Source organism: Colletotrichum abscissum, assembly GCF_030869225.1.
Source record: "Colletotrichum abscissum strain IMI 504890 chromosome Unknown Scaffold_14.1, whole genome shotgun sequence".
In the NCBI taxonomy this organism is placed as follows: Eukaryota; Fungi; Ascomycota; class Sordariomycetes; order Glomerellales; family Glomerellaceae; genus Colletotrichum; species Colletotrichum abscissum.
Window position 1 is genome coordinate 360,273 of NW_026850032.1, and position 19,351 is coordinate 379,623.

General features: G+C 55.7%; 5 protein-coding genes across 5 annotated transcripts; 1 reads left to right on the forward strand and 4 right to left on the reverse strand.

Moving 5' to 3' along the window:
* Positions 1-2,017: 2,017 nt before the first annotated feature.
* CABS01_06706 (ubiquinol-cytochrome C reductase hinge protein) lies at positions 2,018-2,929 on the reverse strand (the record flags this gene model as incomplete). Its single annotated transcript, XM_060540071.1, has 4 exons — positions 2,018-2,082; positions 2,198-2,314; positions 2,546-2,681; positions 2,840-2,929. The coding sequence occupies 4 exons, from the start codon at positions 2,927-2,929 to the stop codon at positions 2,018-2,020; spliced, it is 408 nt and encodes a 135-aa protein (XP_060403755.1).
* An 815-nt stretch (positions 2,930-3,744) lies between these two features.
* Positions 3,745-6,068, reverse strand: CABS01_06707 (WW-domain ligand protein; the record flags this gene model as incomplete). Its single annotated transcript, XM_060540072.1, has 5 exons — positions 3,745-4,278; positions 4,344-4,613; positions 4,837-5,296; positions 5,438-5,529; positions 6,009-6,068. The coding sequence occupies 5 exons, from the start codon at positions 6,066-6,068 to the stop codon at positions 3,745-3,747; spliced, it is 1,416 nt and encodes a 471-aa protein (XP_060403756.1).
* Positions 6,069-10,831: 4,763 nt separating this feature from the next.
* CABS01_06708 (DlpA domain-containing protein) lies at positions 10,832-11,602 on the forward strand (the record flags this gene model as incomplete). Its single annotated transcript, XM_060540073.1, has 2 exons — positions 10,832-11,245; positions 11,327-11,602. 2 exons carry the CDS (start codon positions 10,832-10,834, stop codon positions 11,600-11,602), a joined length of 690 nt encoding a protein of 229 aa, XP_060403757.1.
* A 2,239-nt stretch (positions 11,603-13,841) lies between these two features.
* Positions 13,842-16,379, reverse strand: CABS01_06709 (GTPase binding protein Rid1; the record flags this gene model as incomplete). The annotated part of the gene is made up of 2 exons (XM_060540074.1): positions 13,842-14,808; positions 14,863-16,379. 2 exons carry the CDS (start codon positions 16,377-16,379, stop codon positions 13,842-13,844), a joined length of 2,484 nt encoding a protein of 827 aa, XP_060403758.1.
* Positions 16,380-17,562: 1,183 nt separating this feature from the next.
* Positions 17,563-18,722, reverse strand: CABS01_06710 (uncharacterized protein; the record flags this gene model as incomplete). Its single annotated transcript, XM_060540075.1, has 2 exons — positions 17,563-18,318; positions 18,399-18,722. The coding sequence occupies 2 exons, from the start codon at positions 18,720-18,722 to the stop codon at positions 17,563-17,565; spliced, it is 1,080 nt and encodes a 359-aa protein (XP_060403759.1).
* Positions 18,723-19,351: the final 629 nt, after the last annotated feature.

Genomic DNA, 19,351 nt, shown 5'->3' on the forward strand with positions numbered 1-19,351 from the left:
TCGTGCCAAGAGCCCAAGAGGAGGGAAGGATGGGAACCTTAGGAGAAAATGGAACAGGGCCGGGGAAAAGAAATAATAAGCTGAAGAAGAGAAAGCGGAAAGGTCGACTTAAGAAGAAACCTGCCTGCCCCGAACGGAATATTGGCAAAATCGACAAGACGCGGGACGTGGGAACAGGAACAGGAACAGGGGGCCACAGATGCAGTGCAACTGATGCGGCCGATACCCAGAGAAGGTAAGGTAAGGTATTCGATCAATCAATTCCCAAAAAACCTACAGAAGATCCCTCGAGTCCAACGGCCCAACTTCCCCGGTCTGGACTGGTGTGTACCCTGTGCTGTTTTGCTGGTGCCGTGGGCCGTGTATCTTGGTCCAGAACGATTCTTCACTTTCCTGATCCTCTCAAGTTTGCATTACACTGGGGGGCGGACATGGCGCCCAAACTCTCCACCTCGCTTGCTTTCCACGAAGCATTGGCGTACGACTCTTCATCATCCCACTTGACCAAGATTCCCGTACGGAACGGGGTAAGGCACACCAAGCGTCGCGAACCGAACAAAAGACAGAAAGAAGCAGAAAGAGGGGAACGAAGCTACCCAAGCTAAGCTCAGATCCAAATGAACCACTCACTGTACCCAGAAAGCTTGACCACAGCATCGTAGCATTCGACAATGGGCTCACATGCCCACCCACCCAGCCGAGGACCAAGAGATATGCACGTAGTACCTAATGAACTTCGTACCTACTAACCCATCATCTCACATATCCCAGAATGCAACCAACAGAGTCGGGGTCGCTCTCAAAGTTCCTCGAATCCGTGCTGGTACGGCGCAGCAACCGACGGGCGACCCTTCCCCGTCCCCCTCGGCCCTCCCCCATTGGCCCGCCTCCCCGGCCGAATGCCTCTCTTTGGGCCACCTCCTCCGGGTCCCATCCTCCGCTCCACAGGGTAACATGCACTCGGAAGGGGGGCCTATCCCGAACCTACATGTCTGAGCAAAAAGCGTCTCTAGAGTCGAAAAAGGATGGCCATTGTCAATTCAAGATACATCCTACCTGAGCAACGCCAAAAACCCTCCTTCTCAAAGTAGACGAACAAGAGTTAGATAGGCTTGAGAAAACATGGCTACGGTAGCATGTGTACACATCTCTCGACTACCCAATCGTCTCATCTACTTCGCCGCACACGAGCAGATTTACTGCGTTCCCAGTGTTCCCATGCCCGTCCTCCGTCGTCGCGCCATGAACTCGCCTCGCCTCGCCTGCCCTCTCGCCTAGTAAGGTATGCTGCTCTATCCGAGATGAGCTGATCAACTTTACCTTCTTCCGTCAAGTTTTTCATAAACACGTAGCAAAAATCATTTAACATCCATCCCCGGAGCCCCTACTTCTTTCTCTCTCTCTACTGGATTTCTGAGCTGCAGTCCAGAACTTGTACACGTTTCTTTAACAGAACTGTGCCATGGCTACTGCTTGACGGCTCCCCATTCGGTCTCGAGGATGGAGACCTCTCTTAGTTCAAGAGCCCCAACTGTCGTTCGTCAAGATCAGAAATAGCGCCATGGATAACCAGCCGCGTTAGTTCAACACTCATCATGATTCCGATCCGCATGCAGGTAAAAGTCATGGTGAAATCTATTGCGCGATATGCCTATGGTACAAAAGACAAGATCTTTCGGCGCCGCAAGCCGGACAGCGCCCACTACTGAGCAACCCGGCTTGACGAGCACCACTGGGGTGAAGGGGTGGAGGTACAAGGGGTAGGTTGGAGGTCCCAAAGGAAACTCTAGGGCCGGTTTGCTAGACAGTTTCGTTCTCGTCTTCATCTCGTCTCGGCAACGACATTTCTCTCTCTCTCTCTCGCGCGCGCGCGAAGCCCACTCTCGTAGAAATAGAATACCAGTCGTCCAATGCCGCTAATGCGAATAATGGGCTCGGTCTCGAAAAAGGAAGATGAACCGCCGATGCCGTTCCGTCGTTCGTCGTCTACGATGTCAAGACTAGGAAAATGTTGCATTTACTTGAGCTTGGCCCAGAGCTTGGGGGCGGCGCACTGGGTGGCGCAGTGAGCAAGGTGGAAGACTACACCAGAATGTCAGCTTTCGTCGGCCCTGTAGTGAGCTTCTTTGACCGTCTGCCATTTGCCCATCATATATATATACATGACGGACAGATGTAGAACTTGGTGACAACTTACACTCCTCAACGCAGTCCTCCTTGGCACCCTCCTCGCTGTCGGCAGCCGCCGTGACGCGCTCAACGCACTCGTCGTAGTGGTGCTTGGCCGGTGCGCAAGCCTTGGACTCCTCGCAGTCTGTCACCCAAAATCGTCAGCAACTCGTTCTGTAGAACTTCGAAATTTCGGACAATCGCGGTTAGCGGGTCGATAACGTTGGGAAGCAGGCGTTCGGGTGTCGATGCGGGAGCTCGCGAAATTGCTCATGTGCGTGTCATCGACTGTTTCCCGCCCAGCAAACCGAATGTCGCGTATCGCCATCGATCTTGTGTCGGGGATTCCGGGAGTAGTAAAAAAACAAGAACGAACCTTTCTCGAGCTGCTCCTTGGGGTCGACGGTCTCCTCCTCATCCTCCTCTTCCTCTTCTTCCTCCTCCTCTTCCTCTGCCTCCTCCTCCTCGGCCTCGGGCTCCTCCTTGGTCTCCTCCTCAGCGGTCTCCTCCTCCTGAAGTGAGAAACATTAGTCAACGGTTCTTGTTTGTCGAAAAAAACTGCAGAGCGAATGCGAAACGAGGACAGCGACGAAGGCGGGAACGTGATCATCGCCCAACCTCAGGCCATGCCCTGCAACAAATTGCGCGCAAAAAAAATAGCTTCGCTCACCTTCTCCTCGGCGGCAGGGGCCTCGGCCTCGACGGTGGCCCACGGCATGGCGGCCTCAGCGAGGTCCGTGATGGTATCCCAGAAACCCATTGTGGCGGAGGTGCGTGAATTGGCTTGACGTGATGTCGTGGATAGTGGTTGATTGGGGGTGGGAAGTCGGGAGCTTTCGGCAGAGACGTCGAAGGAACGAAAACTGGGTGTTCTGAATCGGTCGTAAGTTATTCCCAATTGGCCCGTTTTGATTGGCTGCGGTGGAAAGGCTGGGTGACTAAGCGTCATCGACCGCGGGAACCACCAAACGTGACCGTGGGCCGGAGCGCCAAGGATCTGCCGTTCCGGTGCTACTACCTCCAGCCCGGTTACCTCTATACCGGTACTTACCACTTACCTGAGTACCTCACCTTACCTAGGTACCTTGCCTCACTTCACACCTTTGAGACCGGCCGAAAGCTCCCAAGCCACCATCTCGTCACAATCACATGGAAAAGTGGAAAAGCAAAGGGAAAAAGATCAGGCAAAAGAAAGTTACGGGGGAAGAAAAGTTACTCGCATGGTTGCGTCAAGCTTCCCAGCGTTAAATTCAACCATCATGCTTACTGAGGTGGCTGCCACTCATCACACAAGGTCTTGTCCATCTATACCTTGCGAGATGGTTCGCGCACACTGTGATTGCCCCCATCTCTTGTGCCTGGGGGCATGCATCCCAATCCTCGTGTCCTCGCCCTCGTTCTCCTCATCAAGACGTGCTCGTCATTTCTCTACACTTCAAGTTCGTTAAGAAACGCAGGATCCGCCAGCCGCTAGTGTAGATGCTAAAAAAAATTACAGGTGTAGGGAGTGAAATGCAGGGAGGTATCGATGCAAAAAAGCGTTAGTCATGAGCCCGTGATGAATCAAAACCCCCGCTATGCTCTGTCAGACTCTTCGCGAACATGGTCCTCGAGTCGCATGCTGAGCGTCTGTGCTTGCGCCTCATCATAATCCGGTGGGGGTTCGTCCGGACGCCGGTTCGCATTCTGACCCCCCGGACTTGCCGGCCGACCGGCCGCTTCTTCCTGCTGCTGCTGTTGCTGCTGTTGCGGCGCCAGGCTGCTCGGAGCTGCTCCGCCGCCCTCGGTTGCTTCGTAGGCCGGCAGCGGCTCGTCCGGAATGTTGACCGTCTGTCCCGTTTCCTGCTGCAGACGCCTCACATGCTCAAGTCGTTCCTTGAGCTCCTCGAACCTTTGCCGGAACTCGCTGTGGCCGCCCTCCTTGAAGCTCATCTTCACCTCGACCCGTGGTATGTCGGCAGGCACGCCGCCTCCAGAGACGGGCACGACGGTGGCGGACCAGAACCAGGCGCCAAAGAACGGCGAGCCAACGTAGGAATCGGCGCAGTTCAAGATTGGCGCATGGAACGACTTGAACTCGGCGGTGGGTTTTGCAGGAATGTAAATGACCTGGAGCAGGGTGATCAGCTTCGCCCTCCGGCGCCATGTCATGGGATAAGTCATGCAGTGCATACCCGTTGTGTTGTGATGTATGCCGTGCCATTGTCGCTCTTGCGCGCAAAGGGCGTCCTTCCTTGCTGTAAGGCCTTGGGTACCGACAGCTCGAGGCTTACTTTGGCATTGGATCTGTGTCTGATGTGTTCGTGAGGAAGAGGGTTGATATCACCCGTCTGGGTGATCATGACCCAACTATCACCATGGTCAGAATCTAGGCGGGCCTGGGCAAGCTGTCGTTCTCTCTGGACGGTGCGGGCAATGGTAAGGGCATGCTGCTCTTGCAGATACTGATCCGTCATGGTGGACGGCAAGTGTGGGGGTGGTATATAGCCGAGAGGAGTGTGAGAGAGAGGAGGTTGATTTGATGGTCGAGGTTGGCAGCGGGGTTACCACGGACGCTGGCCGGGATGACTCCGTGGTGCTGGGGCTCGGGGCGGCGTGGGATGACGGGAAGATGAAGGGGAAACAGAGGCAGAGCATAAGAGGGAAAGGGAACATGGAGGGACGTACTTTATTGACATTTTGAACGAAACGGCGAGCAGCTGCAGCGCAGAGCTTCCTAGTTCGTCTCAGCGAGTTGAGGGTTGCGTGGGAGTGGGCGTGGTCGGTAGCGGCAGGGCTTGCAGAGAAGCTTCGGAGATCTGGATTGTGGTGGGGTGGATCCTGGTACAGGCACAGGCACAGGGGAGGTACTTTGTGGGAAGGGGAAAAGGGCGTCGCGTTCTGGGCAGCGGCGAGGGCGGCGTCGGCATCGGCGTCGGCTGGTGTTGAGAAATGGTGAGGTGAGGTAGGTAAGGTGAGGAGGTGAGGTGCTGCTGTTGGGTTGCTGGTGCTGTTGCTGGCGGCTGCGGCTGCTGTTTGATACACCTCAGAGTCGAAGCGGCGGCCGGCAGAGAGGATGGCGAAGAGCGAGTGAGTAAGTGCCCAGTGGAACAGGCGCACCGGAGGGGTGGGCAAGGAAGCAGAGAGGCTGATAGCGTTAGTTAGGTATTAGCTGGGCGGATAAGAAGGGTAAGGCAAGGCACAGGGCAAGGTCAGGTTTGGTAAGGTATACGCAGTATGGGAGAGTGGACAGGGTATTCTCGGAAAGGGTGGAGGAAAATTAAGGTACCCTACCTTGTTGCTACTTGCTACCTTGGAGCCTAGAGCGAGGCAAGGCGCGGCAAGGCCAGGCAAATAGATGTCGTAGTCGTAGTCTGTACTCTGTAGTAGAGGGCAAGGAGGGCAGACGGCTCAAGGGAAGGGAGCGGGCCAGACAAGATGACACAGCTCGACCAAATCAGAGAGAGAGGAGAAGGCCAAGTTGCGGCAACTACTCTGGCTAGTCCGACGACGGTGGCTGGGGAAGTTCGGATGCGTAGGTAGTCGAGGTGGGGGAGGGGTTCTGTGACAAGACAAGCAATGGTGTGATGAGACGGTATGGGATGAGAATAGGTAGCTAAGGTATGAGAGGAGGAGGAAGAGGAGGAGGAGAAGGAGGATTCTCTCTCATCAACCTGAGGTGGGATGGGTGTGTAGTGAAGGGAGTAAGGTAGGTTGCCAGTCACGTAGGTAGTGTAATGCGGATAAGGTGGTCGATGAGACAAGGTGAGGTGAAGAAAGCCCAAGTACTTCCGTACCTCTCCCGGCTCTCCGTACGCAAAAGGTACTTTAGCCACTAAGGTAGCCGTCGCTATTCGTACGTGCTTCTTCTTGTTCTTCTTCTTCGGCTTGGGGGGAGCGGGGGACCCAATGAGAGACATCGGCGCGCCGCGCAACTGGATGAATGTGTGTCCACATAGGTGAGAGTGCCAATAGGCCCAATACTCAAGTGTGTGTGTGTGTGAGAGTGAGAGTGAGAGTGTGCGAGTATCGATTGGATCCAGGCCCCCCTCCAGGTGTCTCCAAAAAGTCTCCAACTGACCTTAGGCCGTTAAGTTGCGTCCTGCGTCTTTGCGGGTTCCCTGAACTCTTCTCTCTGTGTCCCCAACTCCCTTTCTGCTGCTAGCTCACGCAAGTCGTCCAACGTCCGTCGATTCGCCGTGTCTTGTTTGATCTGCTGCTCACTACTCGCTGCTGGTGGGTTCCATTTGTTTGCTTCTGACATCCACGCAGGAGAGAACTATGGCTACCTTGCCTTGGCGTGCCAGGTACACAGTGCACAGCTTGCTTCTTTCTTTCCTGCTTGCTTGCTTGCTTCCGCTCATCACTGCTCCTGCGTGAAGAACGATGGAGTCTCGACTGGAGTACCTATCCGTACTCGTATGAATCGTTCTTCCTGCCCTTGATTCTCCTCCTTCTCCTCTTCTTCCTCCTTCGGTCTAGGTAAAGTACTCATCCACCAGTCGTCGAGAGGTTTGTACATACGCTGCAGGTGTGGATGCGATGCCAGCGACATGGGCCCTCTGGGTCAGAACTGCTGCAGCCCAGAACAAGACTCTGGACGAATGAGCTCAGCGCTTGGCCAGGGTTGGCTGGGTCGGTCCTTTACGACCACACTGCAGGCATGGATAATGGGGGGGGGGACTCTGTGCGCCGCGCAGTAGCAGGCGCATTGGATCACGCAGACTCGCAGTAGCAGCAGGCCTGGGACCCGTCTGCTCAATGCAAATTTGTGAGATTGCGGAGCTTGAAGCGACGTCGTCCTGCAGTTGGCCCAATCGACTGACCCTGGGGTCTGTACTTGATCTGATCCGTCCGAGGTTTACCTGCCAGCCGGCGCAAAAGTGGGAATGGTGTCCAAGTTGCCCCCTACCTCTGCCTAGGGAGCCATGTTGTGGTAAGTCTTGACTAAGGACCGGCCGACGGGCGACACCCAAGGGCAAGGTCGACGGTCGACCGAGATACCAAGCGGCTGCGGCTTCTGGCATCTGCTGCTGGCATTCCCGTCTGCCCTGCGTTGCGCCGCCGGGCTGCTACCGGTGATACCTAGTGTAGGCGCGAATAGAGTAACAAGTAGCAGTCATTGACCTTGGAGATCTCTCTCCAAGAGGGACGGATGACCAGGTCTGGGACCAGATTGCCAGGAAGAGTGCAGGCCAGGGATCTCGGGATGGACGCGCCGATCCTTTTGCACCCAACTCGAGCCAGGAACCCTCGTCTTGAAACAAAGCCTCTATGAAGCTCTCCCGTCTAGATTGGCTCGGTGAGCGACTTTCACCTTGTGACGGCAACGACAATCCCTCGAGCCATGATGCCAAGGTCACCGTCTCCAGCTCGACTGTTCGGGTTTCCCAGAAAGGCAGTGAACCATGATTATGAATCCCAGCAGGGCACGCCCGTGTCTTGGTGCCTGAAGATGACTCCGACGAGTCCGAGAACGACCTCATTCGTACCTAATCGCCCTGTCTGCCTGTACGACTTTGGTTGTGGTCGTGGTTGTGGCATGCCTAGCTCTAGACTGTCGGTATCAGTCATGAGGGACATTGTGAACCCTGAATTCTTCCACCGCGGACACCCCAAGGCCCAAGCCGACGCAACGCGCGGCGCGGCATATGTCTCACGCAAAGACCAGACGAACAGATGTCAGTTGTTTTGCATGTTTTAGAAAAAGAAAAGAAGGTGTCTCCCCCCGAGTCAAGCGGAATGACTCGAAATGGCTGCTAGCTATCAGCTCGTGCCGCAGACATACGCCGTTGAAGCAGAGAAACGGGGATGGTTAGAATGGGGAGCTTGAATTGAGACCTTGGGACTCGGGAGGGAGACTTTGTGGAAACCATCCAGTGTTGTCCCGTTCCCGTTCCCCGTCAAGACCAGTACCATCCATGATCTTCAGCGGCCCGGGACTTGCCATGCCATCGGGGCCGTCGAGCATGCGGTCGTTGGGCTTTGTCCACCTACGTCCCACAGCGCAGCCAACCTAATGCCAGAGGGAGACCCAGCCAGGAACAACTTTGCAAAAGCAGCGCCAGTGGCGGGCTTACATTCATCGTCAAAGACGGAGTACTCTGGTAGCGAGTGCAGCGTGGTCGGCCACATGCCTGCGCGGTACCCAGAAGATACTCAGTACCCCTGATCATTGTCCTGCTTGGAACCCGGTAATAAACGGAGATCTCTGGCGGGGTTTCTGGAGGAGGAGGAGAAAAAGACCAGGGGTCAGGCGGCGTGGTGGCCGTGGAATACTCATGTGCTTGACAAACAGAAGCCGGACGGATAGCGAGGTGGACAGACCCCAGGCGCGTTGGTGATAGATGGCCAGTGACGAGCGCTCCGTGTCATGTCGTTGGAGTCGTCGCCATCTCGGTATCTCCCTCTTGGGCCGGCGATTGGCCCCGGTGAGTGAGGGGTATAGCTACTATAGCCCAGATTTGGGGCCAATGTTGCATTGCCAATGATTCGAGAGGTTGTTGAAGGCGACGCAAAGTATACGGGGCATACGGACAGAGGCCAGCGTTTAGCACATAGGCATTGTTGTTTGGTGGAAAAGTAGACGGGTCGAACAGAGTGACAACCACTGCAGGATCGCATCACACTTTCTTGATGCTCGCCTGTTTGCCTCTGGATATCTTGAGAAACTATGATAGAGTAGGTAGGTTTCCCGAGAGGTAAGGTGGATGGATGGGTGGTATGGTGATGTGTAGAAGACACGAATGACAAGAATGCAATCGAAAGCACCCCCCCCCCCCCCCCGGCCCGTAATCTTCTCCTGCCAAACATACCACGTTAATACTCCAATACTTGATGCTCCTTCTCTTTATAAGGTAGACTTCATGCTTTTCCTCGTTACCTAAGGTACGATGCCTCGGAACCTTCCAGGTAACGTTTGTCGCCACGTGAAGTCGTGATAAGGTAGGTACAGGAAGCATCGTCGTTCTTGCTCTCTTGGTGTGAGATGAGGTACCTAAGGTACTTGAAGTAGCGACGTTGACCATTGGTTGGGAGTGCGAGGCGCTGCTTCCCAATTGGAGCCTGAGATTCCGTCGTCTTGTCGCACTCGCTGGCTCCTTCCGAGTCTAGATCCCTTCCTACCTTACCTTACAAGTTACCATTGACTACACAGTATTGCCCCGAACCTCACCTTGCTTACACCGGACTTACCTCAATTACTAACAAGATACTCGAATACTTCTCCGCACGCATAATCTTCCTACCTACCCGAGGTACCTGCTTGACCTTACTCGTGGCTGGGCAACACGGCGACATGGCGACACCAGACAGGCACCGTATTCCTCCCGACGCAACGAACATCCTTCTCTCCTTTCGGCCGCAGAGAAGCACATCGCCCACGTCTGCATCCACCATAATTCAAGAGTCTGACCGCTTGTCCGCATCGTCTGCCCTCTTTCAGGAACATGCGAACTCCGAGGGGGCCAGGGCCGCATCTCGGACACTTGGAACCGACCCATCTCGAAGCCTACCTTAACAAACTTCCCTGTCCGCCAATGTCCCCAAGCTCCGGACGACAAAAGTCGCGCGGCACAGCCAAAGAGCTGCATGAGAAGCGAGCCCACGCCGCACACACAATCCCATTGTCAACAGCACTTTGACGAATAATCGCGCTACGACTACATACGTATCCGTACCTACGCGCTCTATCGTCTTTCCCCGCCGGCCCATGTCTCATCATGTGACTGATCGACCACTTCGCCTACAGTGTACATGTTGCCGATCGACAGGATGGTCTCTGTCTTATAACTGCTCCTCCTGTCTCACCACCAGCGATAGATACGACCGCCGTCTGCGCACACTGGCGACAAGACTGGTTCGACGTGTGAGCGAGAGGCGGAGATATAGCCGGCCAATGGCAACAGTCAGCCAATGAATCCAACGATTCTAGGTCCCTTCATTCTCCGGCAGGCATTACTTGCGACTGCTGCACCTCAACTCCACCAGTCTCACTATCGGATTCCTGCCCACACCCATATAGGCTCTTAATCCGCCCGTGTTCCCTGGACCCGGTAGATGGGCTGTTCAACCAGACCGGTATCGCGCCTTTCACAATAATCTGGGCCCGCGGTCTGTTTCCGCCTTCTCGTTCTTGTGAGCAACAAGTTACAACGCTGCTGCATCAACAGACATCTCTGCAGAAAAAATGCAATCTTGGAAACATCTAGAAGGCCACACAGCGTCTGACTCTGCGCAACTGCCAAGGTGGCACCGCAGCCGTTCCAGCCTACACGGTAGTGTACACTACATACCGAGAATGCCTTGCCGCACCGCGTACGGATGCTGCGCGCAGATGCTCCATGATGGTCCCCCACCAAGCACAAGCCTCCAACGTGCATTCCTGCAAAGCCCACCCTCCTCCATCTGGGACGGCATGTGATTGGAGGGGCTGTCCCACGGCGGCTCCCGAGCATCCAACTTCACCCGGGCCCTAGCTGCGTCGAATGTTTGACCTCTAGTAACCAAGATGGTGCGAGCTACTGTCTGATACATCCGTACAAAATATCTTTGGCTTCAACATCATCACTTACAACCGAGGTTCCGTGATTGCTACAAGAAACATCGCCTCCTAACTTGTCTCTGTACAAGGAACCGAAATCTCACAACTCATTCCACTGTCGATTAGTCGCTTGACGCTACCATGACCAGCACGCACGACGAACGAATTGCAGCTCTTCAAACTTTCACCGCTTGTGACATTTCAGATGCACTCGTGAAGCTCAAAGTACCCGGGGCTGGCTTCCTGCCTGATCTGCAACTGCTGGGCCAACCGAACCCCGCAGATGCTCCCATCACCATAGCACCAGCATCCACGATACTCTTCGCTCGGAAGGGCGAAACGTTGGACTCGCCCGCGGCAAATATTCCCAAAAACACACACTGGGCTGATATCACCCAGCCTGGTACCATCGTGATCATCAGACAGCCCGACGGGCAGAAGAATGCCGTCTGCGGAGGAATCATGGCTGTGAGGATGAAGGTTCGGCAAGCGAAGGCGATCGTAGTAGTAGGTCGCGCCAGGGATCTGGACGAACTAACCAGTACGGGTCTACCGGTGAGTCGAATAAACCACCCGGGTCCTTTAGAATCTTCTCCAAGTCCCCTAATCATCTCACCGGTCGCTGAACCTTCTTAGGTCTGGTCAAGGGGACTCTCCACGGTTGGCGCAGGGGCAGAGAGCACCCCTTGGGCAGTCGAAGTACCTATCAACGTCGATGGCACGGTTGTCAACCCTGGCGATCTCGTTTTCGCTGATCCGGTGAATGGGGTTGTCGTCATCCCCAGGGATCAAGTCGACAAGGTCCTAGAGCTCCTCCCCAAGCTCACAGCTGCCGACGACAAGGTCAAGGCGGACGTGCTGAATGGTACATCCGTTTTTGATGCCTTTAAGGCGCACCGGAGCAATCTCTAAATACAGTTGGAAGGTTATGACCATACCTTGCCGGGAACTTTCGGGCTCGACTGGACGATGAGATTCTGCGGGTTGCAAATCATCTGCTGCGTCGGCAGAGGTGCCTCGCTCACATGAAGACACCCAGTCCTACATCGTGACTTTACGGCAAACGCTTGGGTCCTCTCACTGTGGGGTGGTACTCATTCGTGGGACAATGTCGTTATCCAAGGACGTGGATTAGGGGGAATGGAGGCGTCCATTAGGGTGGGAGCTACCTATGCAATGCATAACCCATCTTCTCGTCACAAATCCCTTGCGACTCCAACGCACTGATACTGACGACCGCAAGGGTCCTTCAAGCGAGCCACCACCACCATCACTGTCAGAACTAATCCGTAACTTCTTCCTATAGGACTCGACCCTTGGCGCCCCTTTACGAATCATGAACCGACACCGCACTCTGCTCTACCGACCAGCGGCCCGCGGGAAAGGAAAAAGGGCTGGCTGTCGGGCAATTTGTGCAAATGTGTTGACCCCCGTCATCTCCGAGTCTCCCAAGAAATCTATCTGCCATTTTGAGGCCCGACGACTTTGTCTGACATCCGTGCCCTCGGCTCAAGCTGACCGCCCCCGGCCTCTATCGTTTCCCCCTCCTCTTCTCTCTTGCCTCATTCACTCTTGACTTTGCCCTACGCACGGAAGACGGAGTGCGTATAGAACATTCACGGATAATTCGGTATCTCTTCCGATGAAGGGTTCAAGCCCGGTTAGGCTTCTGTCAGAATTCAAGTTTAACAGGTCATCTTTTCCCCCTTCCACAGAACGGGATTGGAATCTTTATCGACGGAGGGGAGGCCCGGGTCTTATCATACTACGACTCGCAAATGATACAAGCCGCAGATGCTTGCTCCTAAGATGGCTGCTAAACTGTTGAAACCTCACAAGACCCTGGGAAAAGGGCACCGCCTAGGGTAGTCTGTCTATCTGATGAGAGGGGGGCGTCAATCACCTACCTTACCTTACCTCACGTCCTACTTGCCGGATGCCCAGAGCACATAGAACCCAATTCTGAAAACAGATACACAGATATGTACCGAAAATCGCCATGTTGGAGTTGAGAGCGTGCTTGGGGGTACCGCATAGTTGAGAAGCTGTACCGCGCCGAGTGATTTCCCTGGGAAAGCCTGATCCCGTTCAAGGTCGATCTTTTTTGCGCCTGTAAAGCCGGGAGAAACAAGAACCACCACATAAGGTAGGAGTAAACAGGCTCCAGCCTGCCCTCGGCAAACAGCGCAAACTTGCCCCACGAATCCCGCATCACATCGTTTCTTCAGGATTCGAAATCGCTATAGTAAAACAAAGCACGCAGGGCCATATCGCCGCGTACCGCACGAGTCAAAAAACATACCGGCACCGTATGATCTCCCTCACAGTCCAGATCTCGTCAAGGCCCGGAGGGAAAGTCCACCGCGTACAAGGCAAAAGGCCATATTCAGAAACATTCGATTCGACGCGATGCCCTTTGAATTCCCTTCTTTTCCCCATTCCCTCATTAATGAAACAAAAAAAAAAAGACAAACGGACAGGCTACAGCACAAGAAAATAACGGCTTTTTCTATGTATGATGATCATCAATTCATAAACGTTGCCCTTCATAAGAAGCATTAGGCAGCATGATGTGTCTCCCCCCTCTCACCCTCCCACCTCTCTCCCCTAGTCTCTCTCATTCTCACTCTGTTTGTGCGTATGTGCATGTATACCCAGGACACCTTCTCTCACCCTCTCTCTCCCCCTCTCCTCTCTCTGCTCTCCCCCTCGTGATCCGATCCCCATGCAAGGAAGGAAAACCACACATGAAAAGGAGAAAAAAACAACAAAAACACAACTCCTCCTCTCCCAGAGATCCAAACCCCGAAAAGGAAAAAATGATAGTAAAAAAAAATCCCACAAGGAAATGAGACAGCGCCCCCAGAGCGTCCGCGAACCTCTCCTCGTCTTCTTCTTCCGCCTTCTTCTCATCGTCTTCTTCCTGCTTCAGCCCTCGCCTGCGTTGACAATCTCCAACGTGTGATGTGTGTATGCGGGATACTGACACTGAGAAAAGACCCAAACGAGCTCGACCACGTCGAACGATGGTGCCGTCGGAACCTTTCCCCATGCTGTTGCTTCGACCCGTTCCCGTCGCATTTGATGTACAATAGTCTCCATCTTTCCACAAGCTCATGGATACTCATGATGCTCACGATGCTCACGCCCCTCACGAGAGCCAAACGTCCCTCTCCTTAACAGGCGTAACCCGATGATTATCAAGCCCAAAATCCAATTTCGGAATCTCAATCTTGGGCGCCGCGTCAACGGGCTTCTGCGCCTTCTGCGTCTTCTTCGGGCTCGCGCTCCGCGACTCGGGCGGCGGCCCGTACCGCACGTCCCTCGAATCCCACCCGTCCTCCGTCGCCGCCGCGACCCAGCACCGCAGCGCCTCGTGCACGCAGCCGTAAAACTTTTCTTTGCACAGCCGCAGACTGCCGCCCAGCACCTTCTCCCACCCGGAAATCCGGAGGTCGTTGCGCAGGTTGTTGCGCTGCGCCGCCGTCGGTGTGCAGGCGATGATGGCGTTCATGAGGTCCAGGTGCGAGGCGAGGTAGTTCGTCGCGTCCCACTCCACGCCGCCGACGTAGGGGGCCGCCGGAACGGGGGGGCGCTCCGAGGGGAAGTGCCGGTGCATAAAGGCGTGCGGGTCTTGGAAAGAAGACGCGCCGTTTGTGATTGTGCCGAGCGGCGCGCCGCCCTTGGTCGACATCTCGGACGGCAGGGCAATGACGTTGAGGTGGTGTAGAAAGATCCAAAAGACCTCCTTGGTGACGCTGACGACCTCCTTGTTCCAGACCGTGTACGGCCGGTCTTTGCGCATCTCCAGCACGAAGCCGAGCGGCCTCTCCTCTTCCTTGGGCTGGGGGTTGCGCAAGAAGGAGAGCACCTTTTGCGCGCGGGCAATGCGCTCCATGGGCGTGGCTGACTCAATGTATGTAAATAACACTGACGTGATGATGTTGCGTGTAGTAAACTCGCTGGGACCCTTCTTCTCGGGGTCGAACAGCATATGGAGGAGCTTGGGAAACAAGTCCTCGTGAATGGAGTGGAGATATTGCAAGGCCAGCGCTGTGGTGCACAAAGCCTTTAAGCATAATAAGTTTTCGTGGAGAAGGGCATCGTCGTGTTCCTCTCTGTTGTTCCGTTAGTATTTGCAGTTTGCCGCCCTTGAAGAAATCACAGCTTACCTCCACTCAATAGCGAGAATGCGTTTCAAGAGGCCGACAATCTCCTCCATGCCGCCTTGCTTAATAAAGTCCTCGGTCCACGAGACCGTCTCGTTACGCAGAAGAAGCCGCAGCTTGTGCAGCTTCCCAACCTCAACCAACTCCGGCTTCTGCACTTTGCGCAGATACGAAACGTAGTCTCCCGGCCCCTGGCCGAACTTGATCTTAGAAAGAATGCCGTTGCTCCCCGTCGAGCTCGCCGAAACGGGCCGCTCGCTCACCACACTCTCGGTAGACTTGCTCCGGAAATGACGACCGATGGAGGTGTTCTCGCCCTTTGACTTTTTCGTCGGGGACGCGGGCTCCTTGGGGTCCTTTTTTCGCGACAGGGTGAAGCTCCTCCCGCGGGAGCGCTTGGATTGTGTCTCCTCTTTATCGGAGCCTCCAGTCGCCGCAGAGGTGGGCTCGGCAGTGGTGTCAGCGACGCCCGCCTGCTCTTTGGCCGCCATTTCCGCCCAGTCCTGTCGGATGAACTCCATCTTGATCGTATCTGCCAGGCTGCGCATCTTGTAGCGCTGGTTCTCGGGGATGTTGCGCCGATCGAGCATGGCCTCGAGGTGCTGGTCGATCGCTTTAGGGTCGATGGGCCTGTCGGCGGAATCCGAGGCCTTGGACTTCGTGCTAGACCCAGCGGCGGAAAAGGCTGTGAAGAGCTTGGGACGTTGGACCTTGCTTTTGATTCTCTCCGAAGCAGAAGGTTCGCGGCCGTCCATCTTTGGCCTGCTGCGTAGGTCCGATGTAGACTTGTGCTCGGAGATGGCGGTGGAGGGGTGGTATGACTTTGGTCTCTGCTTCTTGGACAGGTCGCTCGAGGCGTCGCTTCCATAACGTCCACTACCGGCGTCGAAAGACGCCTTTCCACGCAGCCCATTGCTCCCGAGGTCCTGACTGCAGAATTGTGCGTAGATGGGCGGCGCCGGACCACCCGTCATGTCGGCGCTCGACGTCGAGCTCGGGGGTGTGCGGTTCTCCTTGTCCTTAGCCTGGCGTCGCTCCTCCTCCTCCTTGGTAGTCTTGTTCAGGGACATGGTCGATCGGGGTCGAGACAGGAAGCCGGCCAGGTTCGTGCTCGATTTCGTCTTTTTGGGTTTCTCGGGGGACACGTCGCGTGATTTTCGGGCCTCCTTGGCCAAGGACTTGAAGGACATGTTGCTAAAGGCGGACATGGTCGGCGAGCGCGATCGGTCTCGGTTGCTGTCTGCTACCGGTTGTTGTTTGCGGGGCGACGAGTGGTTGTTCAGCTCGCCGAGGGCCCCCAGACCTTCGGTGCGGATGGGAGGAGGAGGCGGCATCCTGCCCTCGAGCTGTGCGTAGGCGGCCGAGATGTGTTGGGCGGGCGTGGTGGTGACCTGGACGGAGGGCGGCGAGGTGAAGAGCGCAGAGCCCTCGGACTGGTTACGGCGGTGGATGAAGCTCTTGAGGACCGAAGACCTGGGGCGGCCTCCTCCATTGTTATCTCCTTGGGCGGCGGAGCCCATTGTCGAGGAGAGGGAAAATGGGGGCGGGAAACAACACGGTTCGAGACAGGGTTGTTGCTGGTATGGATGGACGGGAAAACAATGCTATCCCCCCTCCTTCGTGTGGAATGCTGGGCGGGAATACTGAAGCTTGCTCTGAAGAAGAATGAAGAAGAGACGGCCAAAATAACGGGAGGGGCGGGTGATGTAATTCCAATGCTTGGTGGATGTTGGATAAAGGCGAGAGGAATCCCGACAGCTATACGGAATTGTGTCTCTTCCTGCTCACACCATGTTTGGGAGACTTGGTGACGACGGAAAAAAAAAAAGAAAAAAGGGCGGCAAATGCAAAGCTGGGGAGGGGAGATGGCTCAACGCCAGGCTACGTCCCGAGATTGCAATTGTTTTTCTGTTTCTGGTCGTCGTTGTGCAATAAGAAAGATTGATTGGGGGGATTGGGACGGGACTGGATGGGATGGTCGTGTCGGTGAGCTGAAGGGCGGTAGTACTGGGCACCCACGAAGGAGCGGTCGTGGGGATTGTTTACGCTAGCGCTGTTGTCTGGGTGACCACGGCGGGCGGGTCTGTTCCCCGTTGCGCTGCTCCCCTCGTATCTTATCGCGGCCCAGCCTACCTTAACGCGCCTGCAGCTCGGGGGGGGGGGGGGGTCTGCCAGTCTCGTCACTGGTTTTTTTGGAGGGTGCGGGGCGGGCCGGTAGAAGTGGAGCCCTACTCCGGTCGACTCGGTCATTGTGCGGAGACTCGGTTTGCTGTGCAACGGCCATGGTGTACCTCATTTGTTGAACTAAAGCTCACATCTAATTGTGCGATCTCAAACACCGTCTGAGGAAGACACTATTGACCTTGGTTGTGTAATTTCGAGTTGGCCACCTCCACATCGTCTACGCTGCTGGCTTACATCTAGACATTCTCCTGTTCCGCGCTCCAAAGCTCGAATCCTCTCATAAGGTTGTAAGCATGATAGGTAGGTATATTGGCACTCGCACCCCATTCTGCAAAGCTCAAACCCTCGTCTATCGAAAGCTCTTGTCTACCAAATACCGTCCGGTCTTCCTCTATGTGCCGTACCCTCCAACGCCCCCCAGACCTGTATCCCAATGGCCCTGATCATGAATCCCCCGCGGATGCGCCCAAAGCCGTCTCTGAGAAGAGCAAAAAGAAAAAAACGCAGGACTACAATACTTCACCAACTCATTATCCCCTTGGCCCTATCAAATCCACCCCTCAACTGCGTCTCAGGCTTCACAACCTTGCCCTGCAAAACCGTATACTTTACCAAATTCTCACAATCCTCAGGCTTGATCCGCGCAAGCCAAATGCACTGCGCAGCACCCACATCCTCCGTCTCCGGCAGCGCGGCCGCCGTCCTCGCCTCGGGCACCAACTCCCCTCCCTCCCTGACGCGCTCCGCCTCGTCCAGCCCAAAGGCGTCGGGCCGGCGGTACACCATCACGTTGGCGCTGTACTTGTGCCCGCCGACGTGCGAGATAAAGTAGATCCCCACCCCGCCGGGCCTCTCGTCGTCCATGTCGCGGAAGAGCCCCAGGGGCCGGAGGTGGCGCTCCAGCTCCTTGCGCAGCAGCGGCGCGGACTGTCCGCAGCGGGCGTCGCGCGTCTTTTGCGAGCAGAGGAGGATCAGCGCGCCGTGCGGGCACGGGCGGCGGGAGATCTCGGGGGGTGTGCTCGGCGCGGCCGCGCTCGCGTCGGTGCCGTTGCCGTTTGTCGATGCTACGGGGACGGAGGTCGGGAGGGCGAGCGGCGCGAGCGGGGAGGTGTTCGTCGGCGCCTTGTCTACGAACTCGGTAATGAGCTCCGGCACGCTTTTCGGGGTGACGTGGTCGATGATGACGAAAGCCGGGAGGAGGAGGACGGTCGTGGGTTCGGTATAATCGCTCGAGTGGTTCGGTGTCGGGATGTTGGAGGCCGAGAGCATGAGTTTCTGTTTTGTCGCACCTTCATTAGCGAAACCTATTCCCTTCCCTCATCATCGTCTTCTTCTCAGAGCTCAGAGCTACTTACCCCATTACTCGGCGCCGCAGCCCTCCCGATAGCCTCCATCACGCTCCCCTTCTCGTCCGCAACGTCCCTCACCCAATCGCTCTTCCCCGTCGCCACGAGCGCGTGCGTGCTCCACCCCTTGACCATGCCATATAGCTCGTCGCCCTCGTCAATCTTGAAGCCCTTGGGGTACTTGACGTGGCAGCTCTCGCAGTCGTGCTCGCAGTCCTCGCCGTCGACGGCCGGGTCCGTCTTGGGGAAGAGGTCGAGGGCCGATACGCCGTGGGCGGTGCCCAGGGCGAACTTTTTGGCGCCCGTGACGAAGGACTTGAATGCGGACGTCATGGTTGCCTTCTTGTTCGGTGCTCCTCTAAAAACAAATTGAGAAGCGATCGTGGAAAAGGAATGGAAATAGGAATGCGACTCCCCTACACCGTAGTAGAAAGAAAGGAAACGAGGAGGATTGTAGCTTTGGAGGGGTGGAAGTTGTATGGAGTAGAGGGGCAAGGTCTACAACTAAAGGGCTGAAGACCGGTTCGGAAAGGAAAGCAATACACGGAGTAAAGTCGTTCGGCCCACCCGTCGGAAAGGTGGCGGGATGTGGGGTATTTGGGGTTTGGCTCCTTTTTTTTCCTTCTCCCTCGGACCTAACAAAGGTGTGGGAAACAATGACGAGGTGGTCAGGAATCGGGAATGTACTGTTTGAGGGGAGAAAAGGTGGGATTCAGGACGGCAACACTCAACCGGCGCGCCGCAAGCTCCGTGGGCCGACAACTGAACCAATACAGTCTCTCGTTAAAGACCAAAATGCCAAAGCTGACCAACAAGGCACCCGCCCTTTGCTGGAGTTATATCCCCAGTCTCCGCCGTGGTCCCGCGCGCGTCCTTATTAATGTACAAAATTGTAACCCTACAAAAGGGACGCAGTGATTTGCTTGCCTTCCCCAACGAGTGCTCGTATCACCGAGATTCCC